This window comes from Elaeis guineensis, chromosome 7 (assembly GCF_000442705.2).
Source record: "Elaeis guineensis isolate ETL-2024a chromosome 7, EG11, whole genome shotgun sequence".
Lineage (NCBI taxonomy): Eukaryota > Viridiplantae > Streptophyta > Magnoliopsida > Arecales > Arecaceae > Elaeis > Elaeis guineensis.
In genome coordinates this window covers 90,558,040-90,579,524 of record NC_025999.2, presented here as the reverse complement: position 1 = coordinate 90,579,524, position 21,485 = coordinate 90,558,040, and the positions used below count along the sequence as shown (strand labels likewise).

At 38.9% G+C, this 21,485-nt stretch overlaps 2 protein-coding genes across 4 annotated transcripts; one reads left to right on the top strand and one right to left on the bottom strand.

The window, feature by feature from the left end:
- The first annotated feature begins 118 nt into the window (after positions 1–118).
- Positions 119–6,835, top strand: LOC105048451 (multicopper oxidase LPR2). 2 transcript variants are annotated; one of them, XM_010927756.4, is made up of 3 exons: positions 119–465; positions 2,330–3,787; positions 6,582–6,835. In XM_010927756.4, the coding sequence occupies exons 1-3, from the start codon at positions 301–303 to the stop codon at positions 6,633–6,635; spliced, it is 1,677 nt and encodes a 558-aa protein (XP_010926058.1). In that variant the 5' UTR covers positions 119–300; the 3' UTR covers positions 6,636–6,835. The 2 variants fall into 2 exon arrangements, with proteins under 2 accessions (XP_010926058.1, XP_010926056.1); XM_010927754.4 differs by having other exon boundaries at positions 121–446.
- Positions 6,836–10,552: 3,717 nt separating this feature from the next.
- On the bottom strand, positions 10,553–18,869 carry LOC105048450 (pyridoxal kinase). Of its 2 annotated transcripts, none has more exons than XR_003801324.2 (4): positions 17,561–18,839; positions 13,496–13,558; positions 11,104–11,390; positions 10,553–11,002 (listed from the first exon to the last, which is right to left on the bottom strand). XR_003801324.2 is itself a non-coding variant. In XM_010927753.3 (4 exons), the coding sequence occupies exons 1-3, from the start codon at positions 18,420–18,422 to the stop codon at positions 11,262–11,264; spliced, it is 273 nt and encodes a 90-aa protein (XP_010926055.1). In that variant the 5' UTR covers positions 18,423–18,869; the 3' UTR covers positions 10,553–11,002; positions 11,104–11,261. The 2 variants fall into 2 exon arrangements, 1 of the variants encoding a protein (XP_010926055.1); XM_010927753.3 differs by having other exon boundaries at positions 18,342–18,869.
- Between the last annotated feature and the right edge of the window lie 2,616 nt (positions 18,870–21,485).

The following is a 21,485-nucleotide window of genomic DNA, read 5'->3' as shown; positions in this document are numbered from 1 at the left end:
TAATACGAGACAGCGACCTCCCGGTCAACACCAGCCGCTTCCTCCGCATCCAACCTGCTGAAGATATCCTGAAAAATATCGGAAACACCGTCCCATAAAAACAAGGGAGGGCCACCCCCAAGGCACTCAACCCCACACACTTCGTCCCCCCCGCCCTCTTCCCTGATCCCACGAACGAGAGCTAGGAAGAGAACAAAATAAAACACCAAGACCAAGGAGAAAAGATGGCAGCCATGGGGACGGCTCTCTTCTTTCTGATGCTGGTCTCTTTGGCCGTGGAGGGAGTGTGGGGTGGTAGTGATGATGGGGAGAGGCCGCTCAGCGCCTCCACGCTCGAGATGTTCGTGGACGAGCTTCCCGATATGCCCAGGCTCCGAGGGTACGAGGTCCAAGACGGCGTTCCGGTCGCCGGTAATCTCACCATCGGCATGTACGAAAAGACGTGGGTCAGTCCCCTTGCTCCCCGTAAGCCTTGTCCTTTCCCTCCGCATTTGTTTCTTTCGCCCCACGTTTTTTGAGTCACTGGGTGGTGCTGGGGTCTGAGCTCACCGGCCGGCCACCGGCCGAGTGGGCGCGGTTGGACTCCGTGTCCGACGATGATGGTTCGTCATCGGATGGCGGTGTACGATATCTAATTAGTTACAGGTACAAAAATTGTATAGAGAATTCCCACTTGATTAAATTGGAGTGATTTGCTTTCATTAAAAAACTCACTTAACGATGCTAACCCTCCTTGAGATTTTAGCTGAAGTAGCCTGAACCACACGTAGTCGCAGGCAAAGCAGAAGCTGGAGTAGGCTAAGCTCCTGCATGTGTCAGCTATTGGGCAACTCCGTTACCTCGAACGCTTTTGGAGAAAGATGTAATTGAAATATAAATTTTTAAGTTGATTTCTGAGTGCCCATAGTTTGGCCTTTATGCCGTCCACATGGACTTTAAGCTGAGGAAATAAACAATGTATCGAAATAGGATTAGCAAGTGTCTGGGTTAGTGTAATCTTCAACAAGTGGAAGGCCTGTGCAGCATACCAGTATAAAAATCAAAAATAAAATAAAAAAAGGTCAGGGCAGTGTACGCTGCGCAGTACGAACGTGTCAGATTCCTTTTTCTTATTATGAGGTAGGAGCTTTCTTATTTGCACTAGTACGGCAGCACATAATTTAAAATATTATTATTTTTCATTTTGATGCCCATCTTAAAACCAATTCAGTAAAGGGGATAAATTTTGGAGAAACAAACCTTTTACCGTATAAGGGGTAAGTTATTTCACAGGATAAACCTCCTTTTGGTATCTGATTGAAGGGATGAGTTCAACGAGTATGCATCAGATGTTCAATAATTTAAATTTCATGACCATGATAAAGAATTATCCTTCCATTATTCTACAGGTTTAAACGTGGATGAGGGCAAATTAATTTTTTAATTGGAGGGTATAAGTTTTCCTCTTCCATGGGATAATTCTATTCAGTTAAATTAGCCAAATAGTATTATCACTTATTTAGTTATTTCTCATATTTTTTTGGAGCCTATTTCGGGGACTTTAGCGTATTTGAGAGTATATCCCTATTTTCTACTAATCCTCTCTATCAAACGCAGTCTAAAAATATTGCACGAAGATGTTGCACCAAGATAGCACCACTATGGCAATCCACCTCTGTTAACTTGACATGATTTGGTTATCACTTATCACGTTTTTTCAGTTGGTGTCTTGTGATACGAGAACAACACTTTTTCCCCCTTTTTTGAGTCTAGTAGGTTTTCCTCAATATATAAGTAGTACGTTTTCTCTTTGATGAATATGGTTGTTTGTTACATGAAAGAGGGGAAAGAAGGGCTTGTTGGAGCTGAGTCACATCTATTGCATGGAGTGGTGGTGTCTTGCGGAGCTAAACTTGACAACAAAGCCTTTATGTGTGAGGATTGGGTTCCATCAAGTGTAGGGACAGTTATCGGGAAACTTGCATTTTATAGTCCATTTAGCAGTGTTATCTTTGCACTACGAAAGATCTTCTCTAAGTTGTATTGCAGAAAAATCACAAAAAGGAAATTGTTGAAGATTTTCTCCATGGCTTCCATATGAACTGTCGGGTCTCAGGGCTAACCTCACCCACATTCACAGCCGAAAGCCGCGAAATCACCAAAAACCACATCATCATAAAATATTATTTATTTATTTATTTATCTATCAATTTTTATTTAGTGACGGCCCTTGCAATTCCTCAAATGAACGATGATGATCCCATTTATAACTCATTTGATTATTAATATATATATATATATATATTATTTATTTATTTATTTATTTATTTATTTATTTTTTTTGTGACAGAAATTCCACCGGGACCTCCCGGCGTCGCGCGTCTTCGCTTTCGGCACCTCCAAGGAAACCGCTACGGTGCCGGGCCCCACCATCGAGGGCCTCCAGGGCGTCCCCACCCACGTGACGTGGACCAACTACCTCCCCTCCCGCCACATCCTTCCCTGGGACCCTACGCTCTCGGCTCCACGCCCTCGCACCGGCGGCGTCCCCACCGTCGTCCACCGCCACGGCGGCGTCCACCCCCCGCACTCCGACGGCCACTCCTTCGCGTGGTTCACCTCCTCCTTCTCCTCCACCGGCCCCAAATGGTCTCGCCCCACCTTCTCCTACCCCAACGCCCAGCCCCCTGGTTCTCTCTGGTACCACGACCACGCCATGGCCCTCACCCGTGTCAACCTCCTCGCCGGTCTCTTCGGCGCCTACTCCCTCCTCGCCCCCGCCCTCGAATCCCCCCTCCGCCTTCCCTCCGGACCCCAATTCGACCTCCCCCTCGTCGTCTTCGACCGCAGCTTCCTCTCCGACGGCTCCATCTACATGAACTCCACCGGCAACAACCCCGACATTCACCCCCAGTGGCAGCCGGAATACTTCGGCGACGCCATCATCGTCAACGGCAAGGCCTGGCCTTTCCTCGCCGTCCGCCGCCGCCGGTACCGCTTCCGGATCATCAACGCCAGCAACGCCCGCTTCTTCCGCTTCTTTTTCACCAACGGACTCCGATTTGTCCACGTCGCCTCCGATTCCGTCTACCTCCCAAGACCGGTGAGCTCCAAGAAATTCCTCCTCGCCCCGTCGGAGATCGCCGACGTGATCGTCGATTTCTCCCAATCTGCGAACGATTCGGCGATCCTCGCCAACGACGCGCCGTACCCGTACCCCTCCGGCGATCCAGCCGACGAGATCAACGGCCGGGTGATGAAGTTCGTGATCGGGCGGCAGAGGGAGGTGGATTCGTCGCGGATCCCGGAGAGCCTGCTCCGGTATCCTGCGCCGGCGGTGCACCAGGTGGCTGAGACGCGGTACATTGCGATGTACGAGTACGAGAGCGCGACGGGGGAGCCGACCCGTTTATACCTCAACGGGAAGTCTTTCATGGAGCCGGCGACGGAGACGCCGAGGGAGGGCAGCAGCGAGGTGTGGCACGTGATTAATCTGACGGACGACAACCACCCGCTGCACATACATCTCGCGGTGTTCGTGGTGCTGGAGCAGCGGGAGCTGGTGGACGAAGACCGGTTCAAGGACTGTATGATGAAATTGAACGATGCGATCAAGTGCCGCGTGGAGGATCATGCGATTGGGAAGAGATACAGTGTGCCGCGGTACGAGAGAGGGTGGAAGAACGTGTTCAAGATGAGGCCCGGGTGCGTGACAAAGATCCTGGTCCGGTTCAGTCCCCTCGAGCCCGAGATGGGGACGTATCCTTTCAATTCGACCGAGGAGCCGGGTTACGTTTATCACTGCCACGTAATCTCTCTCTCTCTCTCTCTCTCTCTGTGTTTTTTTTTTTTAAAAAAAAAAAATCCGTCGAACGAAATGGTCCAATGGACCTGTAGATAGAGTCATAGACTTTCTATAGCCCGTATTAGAATTGTTTGGCACGTGTCACGAGGCCCATCCGTAACGTAGGCAGGTGAATAATTGGTCGGTGTGGGACAAATACATGTGAACAGCTGTGTCCGGGTGCGGGGGCCGCCAACTGTTCACCTTGAAGTTGGTGGCTGTCCACCGCACATGTCACTCATCGTAGGATGCGATCGCTTCAGAGTTGGAGTCTAGCGGCAATGGGGTATGCTCACGCTGAAACATAGCATGGTTAGTTATACTGATAATAATTAATATAAAAAATTTAAAATAAATTTTTAATTTAAAATAATTTTTTAAATGAGTTTTAGATAAAAATAATTATTCATTCCAAACATAAATTAAAAATAATTATTCATTTTTGACTAAAATTATCTTTATATCCTTATATCTTTTAAAATACTACAGTATTATATTATCATAGTACAGTATTTCTTTATAATAAAGTAGTATTATATTATATTAATATAATATTTTTTATAATAATTTAATATTATTTTATTATATTATATTAATATACTATTCGTTTACAATAAGATAATATTATATTATATTAGTATAGTATTTCTTTACAATAATATAGTATTGTTTTATTGTATTATATTAGTATAGTGTTCCTTTATCATAAGATAGTATTACATTATCATAGTGTAGTATTTTTTCTATTATAGTATTAATTTACAATAATACAGTGTTGCTTTATAATAGCATAATATTACTTTATAATAGTGTAGTATTACTTTTATTACAGTACAGTATTGTTTTATTATGGTATAGTATTACTTTATAATAGTGTAGTATTGCTTTATAACTGCAATAATAATTGAGTTATTTTATCCCTATTTGAGTAGTTGTTTTTATGTTATATTTCAAATAAAAAAGATTCTTTATTTGAAACTTAAATGAATAGGTACTTTTAATTTTAAACTCAATCAGATATTTTTCATTAATTTTTTTTATTTAATATTTTAAATTTGAAAATATATCAAAATTAAAGCACTTAGTTTTACTATTTTTATTTGATGACAACAACTCCTCTGCCTTTCGTCGTCCCATAAATCCAACCATATCTTAATCTCATACGTCCAATGTGGGGTGTAGGCCTGGATGTCAAATTGCATGCATCAAACACCGTCCTCTAGGTGATAAAGTAAACTGAATCTCCTGTTGCGTGGTAAAGTATGATATCATCATAGATAGTTGTTATATTATCCAGCTTAAGACGGACAACTCTCCTACATTCCCATGATGTGTCATTCATCATGCTGAAAGATGCCTAGATATATTCTTGAAATTAATGAAAGTCGTTCTTCTCCGAAATGAATGATTTTGTGGCTCTCCCTGATGCCATATATAACTCTTCCTTGCAAAGATCTTGATAGTAAATATCCCATATTTAAGAGCCTCTCCCACCATCATTGAATATCAATTGATATGTGGACTCTCACCATGGCACCTCCGGAGTTGAGGTCCTAGAAACACTAAGAACATCTCACAACAAGGATATTTGCGACCTCTTTCTCTTTCTATACCTAGTCAATGGAAGAGGATGCCGTCTTATTAGCTTCTGTTAGTCAAGAGACATTGCCACCTGGCCCTTACCTTGTATTCCAAAATTTAAAACAGGAGCAGCTGGATGTTTTCTGGCATATTTAGTTGGGCATTGAGGGATAATTTGATGAGGTTCAAATCTTTAGAAAAAGAAAGGTAAATTGGAACTAAAAAATTAGAATGATAAAAATAAATATTTATATATGTAAATATGTAAGAATTTTTATTTTGTTGATTTTTATCCTAACCAGGTATTTTTTTTTAAAAAAAATTTATAAGAGTTTAGGATTTTTTTTTTTTTTTCAATGAAACAAAGAGAGTGCTAAACGCTTTGAACATGCTAGGGAATAGTTTAATAATATAAAGTAGAAAGAAAAAATTTGGTTGAAAAATATGGTGAACATTGCGGCTATATTTTGGGGGGGCCAAGTTCTATTCTTTGCCATCTCAATGTAATTGGATATAGATTTAGTTAGATGTAGAGTTGGGATCATCCCACTACGAGGATAAGAACTTTGAATGTCTCAAACCAAGTCTCCCTCCACGCCAATAATGAGACCTAAATCCTATCAACATAATTAAACTTCTGGACTTGATACTCCTTGCTATATTTTTAAGGTTTGCTTTCTTTTTTTTTTTTGTTACTTTATCGTTTTACAATTGCTTTGCTCTTAGGCAAAACGGTATATATATTAACATCTGTTTTGGCAGCAGGGCACCTTCCACCACCGCCACCACCACCAAAATCTCTCCTCCTTCCCACAATATAGAGTTACACAAATAATATCTAAATCTTCCACAGCTTTACCACCTAACTTGTGCACCACCACTACCTCCATGTCACTAAACCAAGATCCCAAACATTAGCATCACTGAAAAATCACTACCATTATAACCTAACCCAATCTGATTTTGGTGGCATCTAGTCAGAGTGGCCATGTAAGATTCTGACTGATTGTTAGAGTGGAAACCTAGTAGTCCATCTCTTTATTCAGTTTTGCGGAAACTGGGGGAAAAAAAGAAAAACCATTCTATGAGTCTTTTAATTAATTTCTTGGCTGTATATATCATTTTTTTGGTAAAATGAATTTGTATTAACCATCTTTTTGCTCAAATTGTAATGCAGATTTTAGATCATGAAGATAATGAGATGATGAGGCCTTTAAAACTCATACCTTGAGAGGATCTGCTGGTGGATCAAAAGCTTCGAGTTTTGTTTAAAGAGATATTCAATTGCTAAAGAAGAAAGAAGAAAGGCAACTATGCTTTTTATGGCTGTAAACTATCATGATGATATTAAATGTAAATTGACCTTACAGAGGTGATAAAACATATTCTACTACATAACATCAACTCACCTAATATATCCTTTGTACCGAAGCGTGTCCATCCGCATTTCTCCCATCCTGCCAATCCAATGGCTCAAAAGTTCAAATCCTTCCTCTGCTATTTATTATCTCTTTAAATAATTTTTATTTTATTAAAAACATAAAGGTACATGCATCACATGTGCCATGTTACAATAATTATCAAGGCAAACATTTCGAAAGGAGATTCCTAATGGTGCAAAACATACCAACCAGCATTGCATGTGCAATGATTCCTAAGCGACTAGTTAGTTTTCATGCAAAAATCTTTCTACAAATCTAGACATATTTGAATAAATTATGAACACTGCCAACCATAAAATACATAATCTCGAATGTTCTACCATGTATGCTCCAATTTATATGTTTGGTCGTAGTGATGCATATTTCAAGGACCTAGGATTGTAGAGAATTTGCGCTCTTTTAAAGACAAAGCAACACTGGAGAATTATTATGAAAGTAGCTTTCTTTCCTTCATGAGTAGTGGTTCTTTAACAAGTCATAATATGTCATAAAACTTATCTCACGCGAACCATTTATAGCCCCATAAATACCTACGTGCCAAGAACTTTCTCCTCCACTCAAAAGAGAACCTGCAGAAATGTTCAGGTGCAGAGTTACTAGATCACAATTAGATGCAAGCTCCGCCCAATGCCTAAGAATTCCATTCCTTCTGCACCCTTTGATAACAAACAGAAATTACTCTGAGAGGTGTTGTCTTGCATCACAAGCATCTTTGTCCAGGGAAGCAGCTTCAATGGCCGAATCATAGCATTGTCCTCATGATTTAGTATCTGCAAAGTAGATATGTTGAGCCAGAGAGAGAGAGAGAGAGAGCCGATGAGTGACTGCACGCGTGCGTGGGAGAGCAGCTAGGTGAGCCAGTAAAAAGCTAGTGGTGAGGCACCACCACTTTCTTGCGAGGTGGTCCTTGTTAGAATCTGTGTTACCTCACATTTTAACAGCCCTTGTTAATTACGACAAATAAAGCTAACTCTTCATAACTGTTCTTTTCCTTTTTTTTTTTTTTTTTTGAGAAGATGGGAAGCTCTATCAATTCTTGATAATTGCCTCAGATCTGCATGTTTTAAGAAACTTCTTATGAAAACATCAAGTTCGTCTAAAAGTACATAGTTTTTGTGACACGATACAATATCTAGATTTCGAAACGACTTGGTATATAGAAATTGGTCCATAGAAGATATAATATTTTGTCCCATTAAGTCTTTTAGATCGTATCCACTGACTTAGATTTTTCTTATTTAAATTATAAATATGAAGACTTCTATTTACAATTTTGTGCATAAATAATTATACCATCAATTATAATCTATTCAAGCATATTGTGGCCAATCCTCTATCATGCTCGTAGCCGGTGAAGAGCACCTATAAAACGAAATCTACACTGACCGAAATTATGTCCAACGGAGATCCTCCGATGATTAAGTCAGTAGAAAGTAGTGAACAGCAGATAAGAATATTTGAAATGGAAGAGTCTTAGTCTAGAATTGTCTTATCAATGCTATTCATCTACCTCCCTTTTATAAATGATTCAGATGTAACCATCGAGCACGTGGTTTCGTCTTTTATGTCATTAAATTATCGGGCCATAATTATAAAGTTAATGGACTGTTTATGCCCACTAATGATCGTGATACGTAGTTGATAACTATTTATAACGGTTAGATATGTAGGTTTCGCATATTCTGACATCATGTAATCATGGAAAGTTAAGCTGACTATATGTCGGTAGTTGTAAAGATCCGAATGAGCATCGATCGGTAACTCTGATATGCCGATGGTCATTGATCGGATATTAACTAAGTTATCATGATTGTCCGTTGATGGTTGAGAATAACCGACTGTCGGTTGGTCAACTGATTGTGAGTTGGTATACTGTATTTATGAAGTTGATTTATAATCGGAATCGAGGGTCGGTTGAATTATCCTAATAGTTGCCTCTCACTCTCAAATCTAAAGTGGCCCGACGTAAATATTGTCACGTGAACTGTCACGTTGGATGAAAGAAGTTGTTACATCACGTACTGCTTCGAGCCCCAATTTGGCTGCTGGCATTAATAATTTTTTGAAATATGAAAAATCTCTAGCTATTTTGTTGTTTCAATAACTGCGAGATCATCATTGGACTGTCGTTTTGGAAAGATAATTCGGTGCCCAGAAAATCTGGACAATTTGATTAGATTTTGGTCATGTGTCCAAATTTCATTGGTTCTGAACTGTTCACGCGGATAATGGTAAGGTGACATAATCTGAGAATGCCGAAAACGTGATTGCCCCTCTTAATAAGAATATCGAGATGGTCGCCGCTCTGGAGATGAGAAAGGTGAACGTCGTGGAGGACGACGGCTGTGCCTAGACAGCACGGAATGAGCCACTGACGGCTGCTGCTGTTGCTGTTGTGTTTGCTGCTGTTGGAGGCTTTGGACCGCCTCCGTCAATACCTTTATTTACTGCATAAGTGTAGTAATTTGCACATCTGTGGTAACCACAGGACGCGAAGAACTGGACTCTGCCAATGGAGGTGGAGGAAGAACATCTTCCCGATGAGAAGACTGCCTCACTGATTCTATTGACTGTTGAGCTCTGATTTTTGGTATGGTTGCTTGTATCCTTCTCTTACCTAGCGCGTCAATCTATTGCAGTCAATCCCCTGTTACGCTCATAGCCGGTGAAAAACACCTGTAAAACGAAATCCACACTGATCAGAATTGTGTCCGGCAGAAATCCTCCGATGCTTAAGTCAGTGGGGAGTAGTGAACAGCAGATAAGAATATTTGAAATGGCAGAGTCTCAGCCCAGAATTATCTTACTAATGCTATTCATTTACCTTTCTTTTATAGATGATTCAGATGTAACCGTCGAGTACATGATCCTGCCTTTTATGACACTAAATTATCGGACTATAATCATGGAGTTAACAGACTGTTTATGTCCATTAATGATCGTGATACGTAGTTGATAACTGTTTATAACAGTTAGATATGTAGGTTCCGCACATTCTAACATCATGTGATCGTGAGAAGTTAAGCCGACTATATGTCGGTAGTTGTGAAGATCCGAATGAGTATCAATCGATAATTCTGATATGCTGATGATCATCGATCGAATATTAACTGAGTTATCGTGGTTGTCCGTTGATGATTGAGAATAGCCGACTGTCGATCAGTCAACTGATTGTGAGTCGACATATTATGTTTATGAAATCGATTTATAGTCAGAATCGGAAGTCGGTTGAATTATCCCAATAAAATATATCGGAAGGTAGTACTAAAATTTATTTAAGTGTGCTGCTTTGGATGTTTTAGGGAGCCGCAAAATGAATGCACCAGTCAATTGGTTAGGCAGTCAGCTCCATGGAGTCGAGCTTCCCAACTTACTGCCACTTATATGACATGAAAATTGCAAGTTCTATAATTAATTTAGACCTACTTGTTTTACCCTTTTTCTCGATGACCCATCATTCATGCTCCACCCTTCTATAGATTAGATGCTTTGGTGTGATGCCCTTGTTCAGGATGTCAGAGCATGCATACAATATGCAGCTTTACAAGGACTTGGTTTGGATAGCCACCACCCTTCTATAGTTTTATTGGAGCACGTCCTTTTAACACTCTTCATGCACATCAGCACATGTGGTTGTCTCCGTTGAATCAAAATATCTTAGTTATATTTCCCACCAATGTACAAGACCACACACGAACAAGCTTAATGGAAAACAAGGAAATTCTGATTGATCATAACAAGATAGAAAAATAATTGTCTAATCTAACAAGAATCAAAATCTCTACGCTATATTTCCCAGTAATGCAGGGAGCATCACATGGAGGAGCCCTGGGAAACACAATTTTTAGTTCATCATGTTTTAAGTCATCAAATAATCATGCCAGGAGGCCTTAGACCGCCCAAATTCAGACCTCAGACGCAATTTCCTTGCCTTCACTTTACCAGCTTCCAGATGATTTCGGAGCATTACGGTTGGTGTTTGCCAAGTTTTCCTCGAATCAATCCCATCATCCCCCCAGCGACAGCAACAACTTGGCAGCTGCAGGCTGTGGTACTTAGTGAAGCAAGCTTTATGTCGGATGTCGAAACACAGTAAATTTAATGGAAGATTGTTCTCTCTACAATTCCAACTGATAGGATCACTTGATCATGAATCCTGATCAAGACAGAATGCAAATGCACCAGTTTTAAATTTAGAGAACTATTTGAGTAATATAGGTCTACAATATCTTTGTAATATCAAGAGAGAGATGGCACCTTATTTCAGGATCTTCAGCCCATATGGTTAGAAAACCTTTGAGAAAACAGAATGATATAAAAAATGGTTTCAGCATGACTATGAAGATGACAGCAGCTCTACTTCCTATGCCTTCAGGCAAGTGAAGCTTCATGCCACGATCATTTTAAGTATATTTTTAGGCCTTATATTTAAGCTCTGGGCTTTGGATGTCATTCTGGCTTTGAATTAATCGGGTCTCCAAGCTGCTTGACTGAGGATCAAAACCCTCTTTTTCATAGTCTGCTACCGTTCTTTGTAGCACAGCCTGCACATATGGAACGAGACCTATTAAATAGCTGCCAAAACATAAACCAAGAGAAGCCCTCCAATGAACCACACCCACATGTTCTGGGTCTGAAGGGCAGGAGAAAGGGAGTACGGGGTGTGAAGTTTTGCAAGAATCAGTCTCCTATCTACATCTTCTGGTTTTGGGATTCATCTGTTTGATATGTAAGAAAAATAGTGCATGCATGCTACTTTATAGAAATAACAAATTTGTCATAGATTTTGATCATTCTGGATTAGAAGTACTGATACTACAGACAGCAGCAATATAATATGGTTTAGAATGAAATCTGATAGTGTTTTTACATCTCTTTCTAAAACTTTGATTGTTTCCCTCACATCGTCCGATGATTTTAATATCCATTTTATTAGTTTCTCAACTTTCAGGTTGCCTTTGGTGCATCGCCGGGCAATCTTGAAAGATAACGTGGATTGCCTTCAAGATAGATTGCTAGCATTAAATTGCTAGTAATGTTGATTACTGTGTTTTGTACATATAAGTAATGTTGCAGTAAAATTACTGAGAATCGTGATTGACATATTTGGTATGATAATCAGATTACTAGTAATGTGAAATCAAATTCTCAAAATACCGCCATAAAATTGCACAAAAAAAAAAAACCTCCATAAACTTTTGTGGAATTTTGAATTACTAGGAAAGAGTTTGATTTTATTTTCTAAATTTAAATCAAAATTTTCAAAATACGCCTAGCGAGAAGAGGGGGCAATGGCTAGGTCATCGGAGGAGGGGGCAGATGAGGGCGGCGGTAATGGAGGCAAGGGAGGAGAGGTCGATGCCGGCGTAAAAGTGGGGGCCATAGTCGGAGATGACAAGGGCACGAGTGGAGGGGAGGTAGTCGAGGGCGTAGAGGGCACAGGGGATTTCAGAGAAGAAGAGTGTGAGAGCCGCCAAGGGAAGGTGTGGAGGGGTGGGTTTTGTATGATTTTTTTTTTTTGAGAGATAATTTTGTCCAAAAATTTTTTTGCAACATTGCCAAATAAGTGATAATCTGAATAGCTACATCTCCTCAAGGCAATTTGCATTGCCTCCTATGAGGCAATCTGGATTGTCGAGGCAATCTGGATTGTGAAGACAATCTGGATTGCCGAGGCAATCTGCATTACCATCCAAAAAACATACCAAACACAGTAATCTGGTGAGAGCATTTTAAATTGCCGGCAATTTGGATAGATTGAAACAGCTGCGATGATTATCTGAGTATGAATGAAAGTACATGCCAGAATTAAATGTGAAATCTTTTATGTTGTCAAGGTCAAAAAAATTGTTCACCTGTCTCATTATTCCACTACAGCATATCTACAGCCGTTTACTAACAGTTGCTTGACAAGGTTATAGTTCCAACTTCCAAGTATTGCCTATACCAGATTACATTATCCAATATATACCATGCTATGTTGTCATCAGCAATATAATAACTCAATAACTTCCTTTTCTCTTTTCTTTTTTACATTGTCCAATCTTTAAATAAGTCTAACCTTTTGAAAGCATTACTTCCCCATTCTCACACTCCAATCCACACTTCAAGTAACCATTCGCTCAACTGTCACAAATATGTCATCGATAAACCTCAGCAGAAAAGGATAAAATTTTGGCATTATTCTCCTATTTTTTATTTTCTATAAAATATTTTATTCCTAATTGATCATAATAAAATTTTGATGTATTCAAACATTATTCTGGAGATATAGAAGATGAGTAAAAAAGCAAACATAAATAACAAAAACATTTTGTTTGAATGTTAATTAGCAGTTCTTGAAATACTTTGCTTCTGCAAACTCATTGTTCCATGAAGATACCCTTAACTGTTTGCAAATACAAGGTCTTTATAAAAGGACAAAAAACACATTTAATTCTGATAATCTCAGTAGCATCTTTATTAAAATAAAAATGAATTCTACATTGCAAATCAAGAATCTATACATGCTAATCAGGAAGGTGAGCTTATGAAATTTGGCACCAGAATAACTTGTTACCTAGTCTTAAGAAGTCAATCATGTACTTTGCACTTAAACAGCAATTCACAGGCAGCTTTTCTTGTAAAGCTATGTATTAACGTAACAAACCTTTATAGGTCCAGCAGCATGAAGAAAATTACAAGCTTCCAGTCCATCTGTTTCACAGTAACCCTGCAATCAACCAATTAATTAGACGCCCATAATGGATAATGTAATTTTTCTATGAATAACAGACAAGTTTCTATAGAAGAAAACTTTATCCACAAAAGATATGATTGTACAGAGAATAGATTATGATATGTCAAGCATCTCTTGGAAATCACAGAAAAGAAAACTATGGCAAAAAGTTACATCCAGATCCAAGAATTCACCCAATTTATCTGCTAAAATCCATCACATAAGTAACACCAACTCAAATAAATAGATAAACAGTGCTATTATAAAATCTTGTGAAAAGCAAAAAGCAGGAATTTGTAATCTGATCACCAGATGGCACTGAGACTCAAAGAAAAATTTGCAAAACAAGAAGGAATATTCTAGATTGTGTTTATTTATATTATGTTACCTTACCGCAACTATTCATTGGCAGTTGGTTGTTTAATATTATGGTTACTCCTATCAGTTGTTTTGAGATTGGTTTAAATCAGAGCAATCAAAATCTAGTCCACCATAGTTAACTGTTTGTCCCAGTTAAACTAAAAGGAACAAAGATGTGGCCACCTGTTCCTCTCTCCATTATTTAACGATCAGGTCCAATTCATGCATCTAATTCTTCTGGATCACTGGAGTGTTGTGGAAGATCAAAAAGGAAAAATTACAAGAAGATGCTTAAAAAAGCATGAAGAACTGCAAGAGGACAAATGGCAACAAAATGGAGTGACCAAATTTAAGATAAGTATTTCCAACCATCCTTCAGAATAAATAGAAGTCTAGAAGAAGGTTGGCCATATATATTGCTTTCCTTGATTATGCCCAGCTTAATTGGTCTAGATTACAACCAAAAATGTCAAACAGGCTCAGTGAGCACATTCGCACGTATCAGATCAGATAAATGGTAGAAACCTCATAACGAGCACCATTCTCATCCAGGATAGTGAACCTGAAAACTCAAGTACTACATATTAAATGAGATTACATGATATTTATATTGTTGTTGCTCGATACTTCAAATACCAGCATAAGACTAAGATTGCATCATAATGAAGCAAGAAAATGAATGCATTCAAATAGGTGTTAAGAAGGATGATCGTAACGATAAAGACACCTAAAACCTACCTGAAATATAGCAAACCATGTATCCAATCCAGATTTCGACTGTACATTCTAAACTGTAAGTCTTGCAGTCTAACTAGAAGGGCAGTTCATGCAGCGAATAAAGCTGAAAGACTTATTTGGCCTGTGTATTGTAAACCTGACATCGGAGGCATTATTATCTTCTTTTCTTCCAAGAAGACTTTCCTATCCCTAATAAGAAAAAATATATTACTTAAACCTTTTACCTATCTACCATAAAAGCAAGTTTAGTTTGTCTTTTCAGTAGAAATGACAATCCTGCTGAGTAATTGGAGACATAGCTTAAAACAAACAATGGTTGTGCGTCTAGAGTGGACCACACCTACTTGTTCAAGTTGTTCCTGCAGTCTACACTGACTCACTAATAACATCCTACCTTCAGTAAACAGCATGATTACTATTATAACGTTTCATTATTATGTCATCATTTTCTCTCTCTACCACCAACACTATAGCCTCTCAGCTATGCTCTCTGCCTCTACAACTATCAGAACACCACCAAAAAGATGCTAAAGCAAACCAACCGCCGAAGAAAGAAGCACGCGAGGAATACATGTTTGTTCTTCTAAATTCATATCCAAAACATTCTTAGTCTTCAAATCATCAGACTCATTTCCTCTTTACATCAAGCTGAAATTATCAATTCACTTATCTAGCTGATGCATGAGACATTCTTGTTACATGGAAATGTATGCTCAGAGCATTCAAATCTCAATGCTCTATCAAATAACATCAATTTACAATTGATCCATGGTTTCAGGTTTCATAGTAAGGCTAGCACCAGGGAACTGTTCCAATCAAGTTCATTCAGATTCACACCATTGAAAAAGGGCTTTTTAACTAGTTGAATAAAGGGTTTTCCTTCCACATCACTAAAGTAGTTTTTAGCCAGCCAGGTTGAGACTGCAGTACCATACCAGACCTGTTCATACCATGCATATCGACTCATACCGGTAATGAATCGATACTCAATATGCCACTAGTGTTGAGTGTCGGTACCAAGAACCATTAGTACCAACACCATAGCAGTTGGATAACGATACAGGTACTGAAAAGTGGTCATGCAAACTTTGCTCTGATGTTATTGTCGTTGTCACCACTTCTACCGTCTAAAAGTGGAACCTATCTGGAATGGCCAGCAAGTCAGAATATACTGTTATATTTCTGATTCTAATCTAGTTGCCAGGCTGTCACATAAAGATTTGTGGAAATTCCTGGTGACTAATCTTAGAAGTTTTTTAGCATATGTGCTTTTATAAAAAAAAAACATATCAACTTATTGCAGCATTAGGGAGGGAAAACACATGCAATAGTCAATCTTGCCTGATAGGAACGTTCATAACATAACTAGGTCAACCAAGCAAACATATTAATCAACTATCGACAAATCACATTTTACATATGCAGAGGCCCATGCCAAATACAACACAATCATGAGCAAACACAACTAACAGCAATTGCTCATTATGTATGTACACTACCTCCACTCACCCATCATTTGTGCTTTAAAGGGTGGATACATAATGTAGGTGGTCAAGGAACTGTATAGCGCATATGCATTATACTGTCGCATACTCATATCTTGTCAGTATTTTAAACATTTAAAAACTAATAAAGATATATTAAATACAATAACAACAATAACTTTTAAAACAAAGCAAGATCACTAGCAATAACATCTTGCAATTAGTACTTGGTACTTACTGACAGCACCAATTATAGAATAAATAAGGCCACATGTGCAGTCATAATGACAATCAGGCTGCATATGATGCAGGACAGTCACAATCCTGCCATGTATATGCCCTCAGGATGCTAAATAAACCATCTTTTTCGGCACAAATGTGGCTCGCTTTGATATAGTAGTCATGTATAGGGAATGCAATGTGATCAGGGAGCTGTACATGCATATGCAGCTTCGTCCACCATATTTTAGAACATTGTTCGTGCTTCTATTGCAAAGAAGGGAGACAATCAGCAAATCTCTTTGGTAAGATGTAAATCTCCACCAAAAAACAAAGGATAAGAAAGAAGAAAAAATATTCAAATGAAAGCTAATAATCTCAGCCTTCTTCTAATAAAACATCTGCGATCAAGGTAATTAGCCTAGAATTAAGTAAAAAGAGGGGGGGGCGCGGTGCATAAGAACAAAGAGAGGCATAGAGAAGAAAGTGTTTATCTCCTATGATATATAATGCCAACTCTCAGAACGTCCATCAGTCATTCACTGATATCTAACATCAGAACTTCCATACTCTTTAATATCCTCCTCCTCTCTCCAAGTTTTGCAAGTTCAAACCATTATGCTGACTACTTCAATGTACACATATCAAGGATGCTAAAGTGGGAATTGGAAGTATGATCACAAAGGAGTGGCAGTTAATGATCCAGTCTAGTGATAGATGAGCCATTAGATTTAGAATTTGAATTTAATAAAATTTCCATTTTGGATATAATTACAGCAACGATTATTAGGGGGCACAAGCAATGTTTTAAAAGGTAGTTGCAGTATGAAGGCAGTCAAGGATAAAACAACACATGCATCATGCAGGCCACATATGCAAGCATTTATGTGCTTAATATTGTAATATTTAAATAACAATAAGAATATTTTTTATAAAATGGCAATATCAACAAAACTAAATTTTTCCCAAAAACAACAACCTGTATAAGGTCTCCAATATGAAAATGATAACGATCTAAATTGAATTTGGCATAAGATGCTTGCAGTCCTAACTCCTAAATAGACAACACATCCATAGGGACCCAAGACCGAGCATTTCCACATGAAGGCATTTCTTATACACGCTTTTAAGGTTGAGCTTCATTCATCCATGTTCATTGGATGTAATTATAGATTTATACTGGCTGTCAACCTACCGCAATTCTCCTCTTTTATTCCGGCTTGGGGCCACGTAGGTACAAAATATAGACAGAGTTGAGTTGAGTTGATTTGGCTTCCTTCATCTCTCTCAATGGAAGAAAACCGACCCCTGAGTGTTCAGCATTATGGACTTCAGCAACTTTAAGACTCTGCAGGACCATGCCTCTTGCCCACTGATTTACACAGTATGTCTCCATTGCCAAAACTCACCCTGGAGCTTGTCCTTGGACTTCATATGGTAAAAAACCCACATACTAGAAAAAGTGACGGCGAGGTATGTTACTCGCGTGCTATATGTATGGCAGGTTTTCTAGACTATATTTTCCAGGGCTTGACTCTATGAGCACGAGATTAAAGAAACAAGTGGTGTAGTTTTTCTCCCTCTTTTGCTGTAGGAACTCCCGTGATTTCAAAAAGAAACACTTTTGAATCAAGGGCTCTTCAGGAAATCTTTGAGGAATTTGAAGCCACTCATGTTTCCGATCTCGGGGTGCATCGAAGTCATACCCTGTATTTTTTTTTCCCCTACCATTTCGTATCAGACGTCGTAGAGTTCGGTAGGCGGGCCATAAAGCACCCATTTCGGTCCAAAAGCATCGTTCTGCAGCTATTTGGCCCCTTTATTGGACCCATCCATCTTTCCCCAAGAAAGGGTCCGGAACTTCCGTCACTTTCCAATGTAAAGACTAGGGATTATATAATTCCACGAGGGAAAAAAAAAAAAAAGGAAACAAAGGGTAATCAAGGAAGGAAAGAAGACAGAACCCGGATGAAAACCTGAACGGTGTGGCACTGGATGCCAAGGACGCGACCAGTCTCGGACGGGAGGGTGATGGAGAGGATCGGAGGAGACGCCATCGCCTATCTCCTCGGGAAGGAAATCCTCGACGACCTGCGAGCGAGGATCAAGAACGACAGCCGAAAAGGCTACGAATAAAGGCGTAAGCTTCCTGGAGCGAGAGGGGGAGCAAGGCGGTGGTTTTTTTTTTTTTTTTTTTACCTGGAGACTGTGGAAAGAAGGAGGGTTCTTGATTGGGCACAGGGCGGCTAGGACGAAAAATTATCGCACGGACCAGGACAAATCTCAGAGCATACGCACGGTGGATGACGGGCACTCAGGAATCGGTGAAAGACAAGGGGTAACGTGGCGTGTTATGCACCGTTGGATTTGCCTTGGTCCGTTGGGACGTCCGGGACCGGGGAGTAGGACGAAGCAGCTTTGTGGCTGGGCCGGAGCAAGGGCAGGGTGGGGCAGAAAAAAAAAAAAACAGTGGGATCAGCAGGATAAAAATAGTTTTGATGTTATTATATGAACCGATTCGGATATAGGTAAAAATTTTAAAATTTAATTAATATTAATATTTATATTTATTAAAAAAATAAATATAAATATAAATTGATAATTATTTAATTTATATTTAAATATTTAAATTTATATATAATTTTATATAATATTTATTAATTTTTTAATAAATAATATTTATTAATTTTTTAAAAAATATATATTTATATAAATATGTTATTAATTCAATTTATCATCTATTTTTAATTTTGTAATCATAAAAATTAATTATCTAAATAATATTTATAATTATATTTATATTTTTAATATTTGAATGATATTAATATTCATTTCAAATAAATATAAATATAAATTTTTTATTTAAATAATATTTATATCAATATTTATATTTATTAAATAAGATAAATATAGATATAGATACGATGATATTTGATTGGGCTTCGTTCCATGAAATCAAATTCACCATTAATTATTAATAATTTATTAATTAAAAAAAATAAATATATTGTAGTGAATGTTTCTTTTTTACGCATCATATGGAAGGGGAAGGAAAAAAAATAGTGAAACCTGGTCCAACAAATAATTTTTCCGATTTAAGGCACTGGCAGGGACCCGTCCGCGTTATGCAAGGGGCGCAAGGGTGGTTCTTTGTTGACTTTCCGTGATTTACGGATATGCCCTTCGACGAGTATTTTTTATGAAGGGAGCGGATCTTGCACCATCCAGCTGTTACATCCAACGGTTCAGTGAAGTCAAAAAAATTACTCGTCGAGTTTCATTCCTCTTTTCGTAGCGTTTTCGAGGGATGCAGGGACCGCCGGTCAATGCACGCATCGTAACGACCCACGAGAAGCGTTTTCGAGGGATGCAGGGACCGCCGGTCAATGAACGCATCGCAACGACCCACGAGATGTGTTTCAGGTGCCTGGGGGAGGGGGAGGGGGAGGGGAGGGTGGGGGGTGTATTTTCGATGAATAAAGAGGATCTCGAACGATACAGTAGTCACATCCAACGGTCGGTAAACCCCAAAAACTGGAAAAAATCACTTCATGGTTCCTCCCACCTTTCAGAGTCCGGTGCCAACCGGTCAACGTGCATGCATCTGATTTGGGAATGGGGATAAAAAAGAGTGAAAAGAACCCTTTCAATTCTTGTGAATGATACAAGTTGAGAGAAAATACTTCAAGAACGATAAGTTGAGAGAAAATGGATAAAAAAGACTCCCAATCTATACCATGTTGTCTATCGTGGATGTATTGTGTTGTGCATTTGTTGTTATATGCATAGATCATCCGCGTATTTTATGTTTGGAATCTGTTTAAATCATATAATTTAAGTTGAATCATAGCTCAAGTTACATTACAGTTTGATTTTGAAAATCAAGTACAGGAGACTCAATATTCGATGTTTAGAGAAAAGATAGAAGAAGATGAGGAGGGAATGGCAGATGGAGAAAGCGAGCAACAAAGGAGAAGATGGTGGCGAAAGAGGTGGGTTAGAGATGTAAAGTGGAGAATACGCTTAGGTTGGCGGGGAGCCATGCAGCTCATCTCGCAATCATTTTGGTCACAAGTCACATTGCAGTTTATGGAATCTCAATTACAAGCTTGCCACAATTTGACCTTGCAATACTGTCAAACATTTGAGATTGGCTAAGAACGCAACTTGACTTGCAGGCAGGTCCACCTACAGGGCTCCAAACATGTTCTTAGTTCCTTATCCAGCAAGATAGCTAGGAACCAAAATTTGTGCATGGTGAATGCTTTATAGGAATTGAACCATTCGTGGAGAATCTACTCGGACTGGTCGAGAGTCTTTTTATGTTGTTAGATGTACACATTTGGATGTAATCAAGTATCCCTCCAGGCATGTAATTGATCTCACAGGAATTGATTGGTTCGACGTTTCCTTTTGAGGTGTAAATAATGGGATTTTTTTTTTTTTTTTTTGGGTAGAATGTAAATAATGGGATTTATCCCTTGGTTTTCTAACAAAGAAAACCATTTTTTTTTCTCTTGATTTTATGTGATTTGCATCACCTAGATGGTTCATAATATGGGTAAAGGACTGACTGCTAATTCATGGATAGGTCCAAGAGATACGTAGTCATTATCTTTCTGGGAAATTCGGACCTTGAGACTTTTCCTCTCGAGCTCATTTTTCTTTAGTCAGATATATATCCACCAACAGGTGCTGTTAGAATTCAATTATGAGGGATCTTTGGACACAAATTAAAGGTTAGTGAATGTCGGCTTTCTCGTATAGATCATCAAAGAAGCGTGACTTATGTAGAATCTATTCCATTGCAACTTGATTATGTTGAAACGATTGAGCCCATACTAGACTAGATGGAGTAATTTGGGCTGGGAGAACACATGGAGAGATAATTTCCTACATGTTGAGGACTTTGTGATAATGATCATTTGGATCAAAATAAAACCTTCAACCCACCCCTACAACTCCCTGATATAACATATTAGCATCAAACTGGGAGACAAATTAGAGATTAAGAGTCAAAGTTTGGCTTGCCAAAAAAGGTGTATGTCATTATTATCATGTCTTTGGGGTTCAAAACTTTTCTCTTTCATTCATGCCACAACAGGTAACTTAGGAGGTTG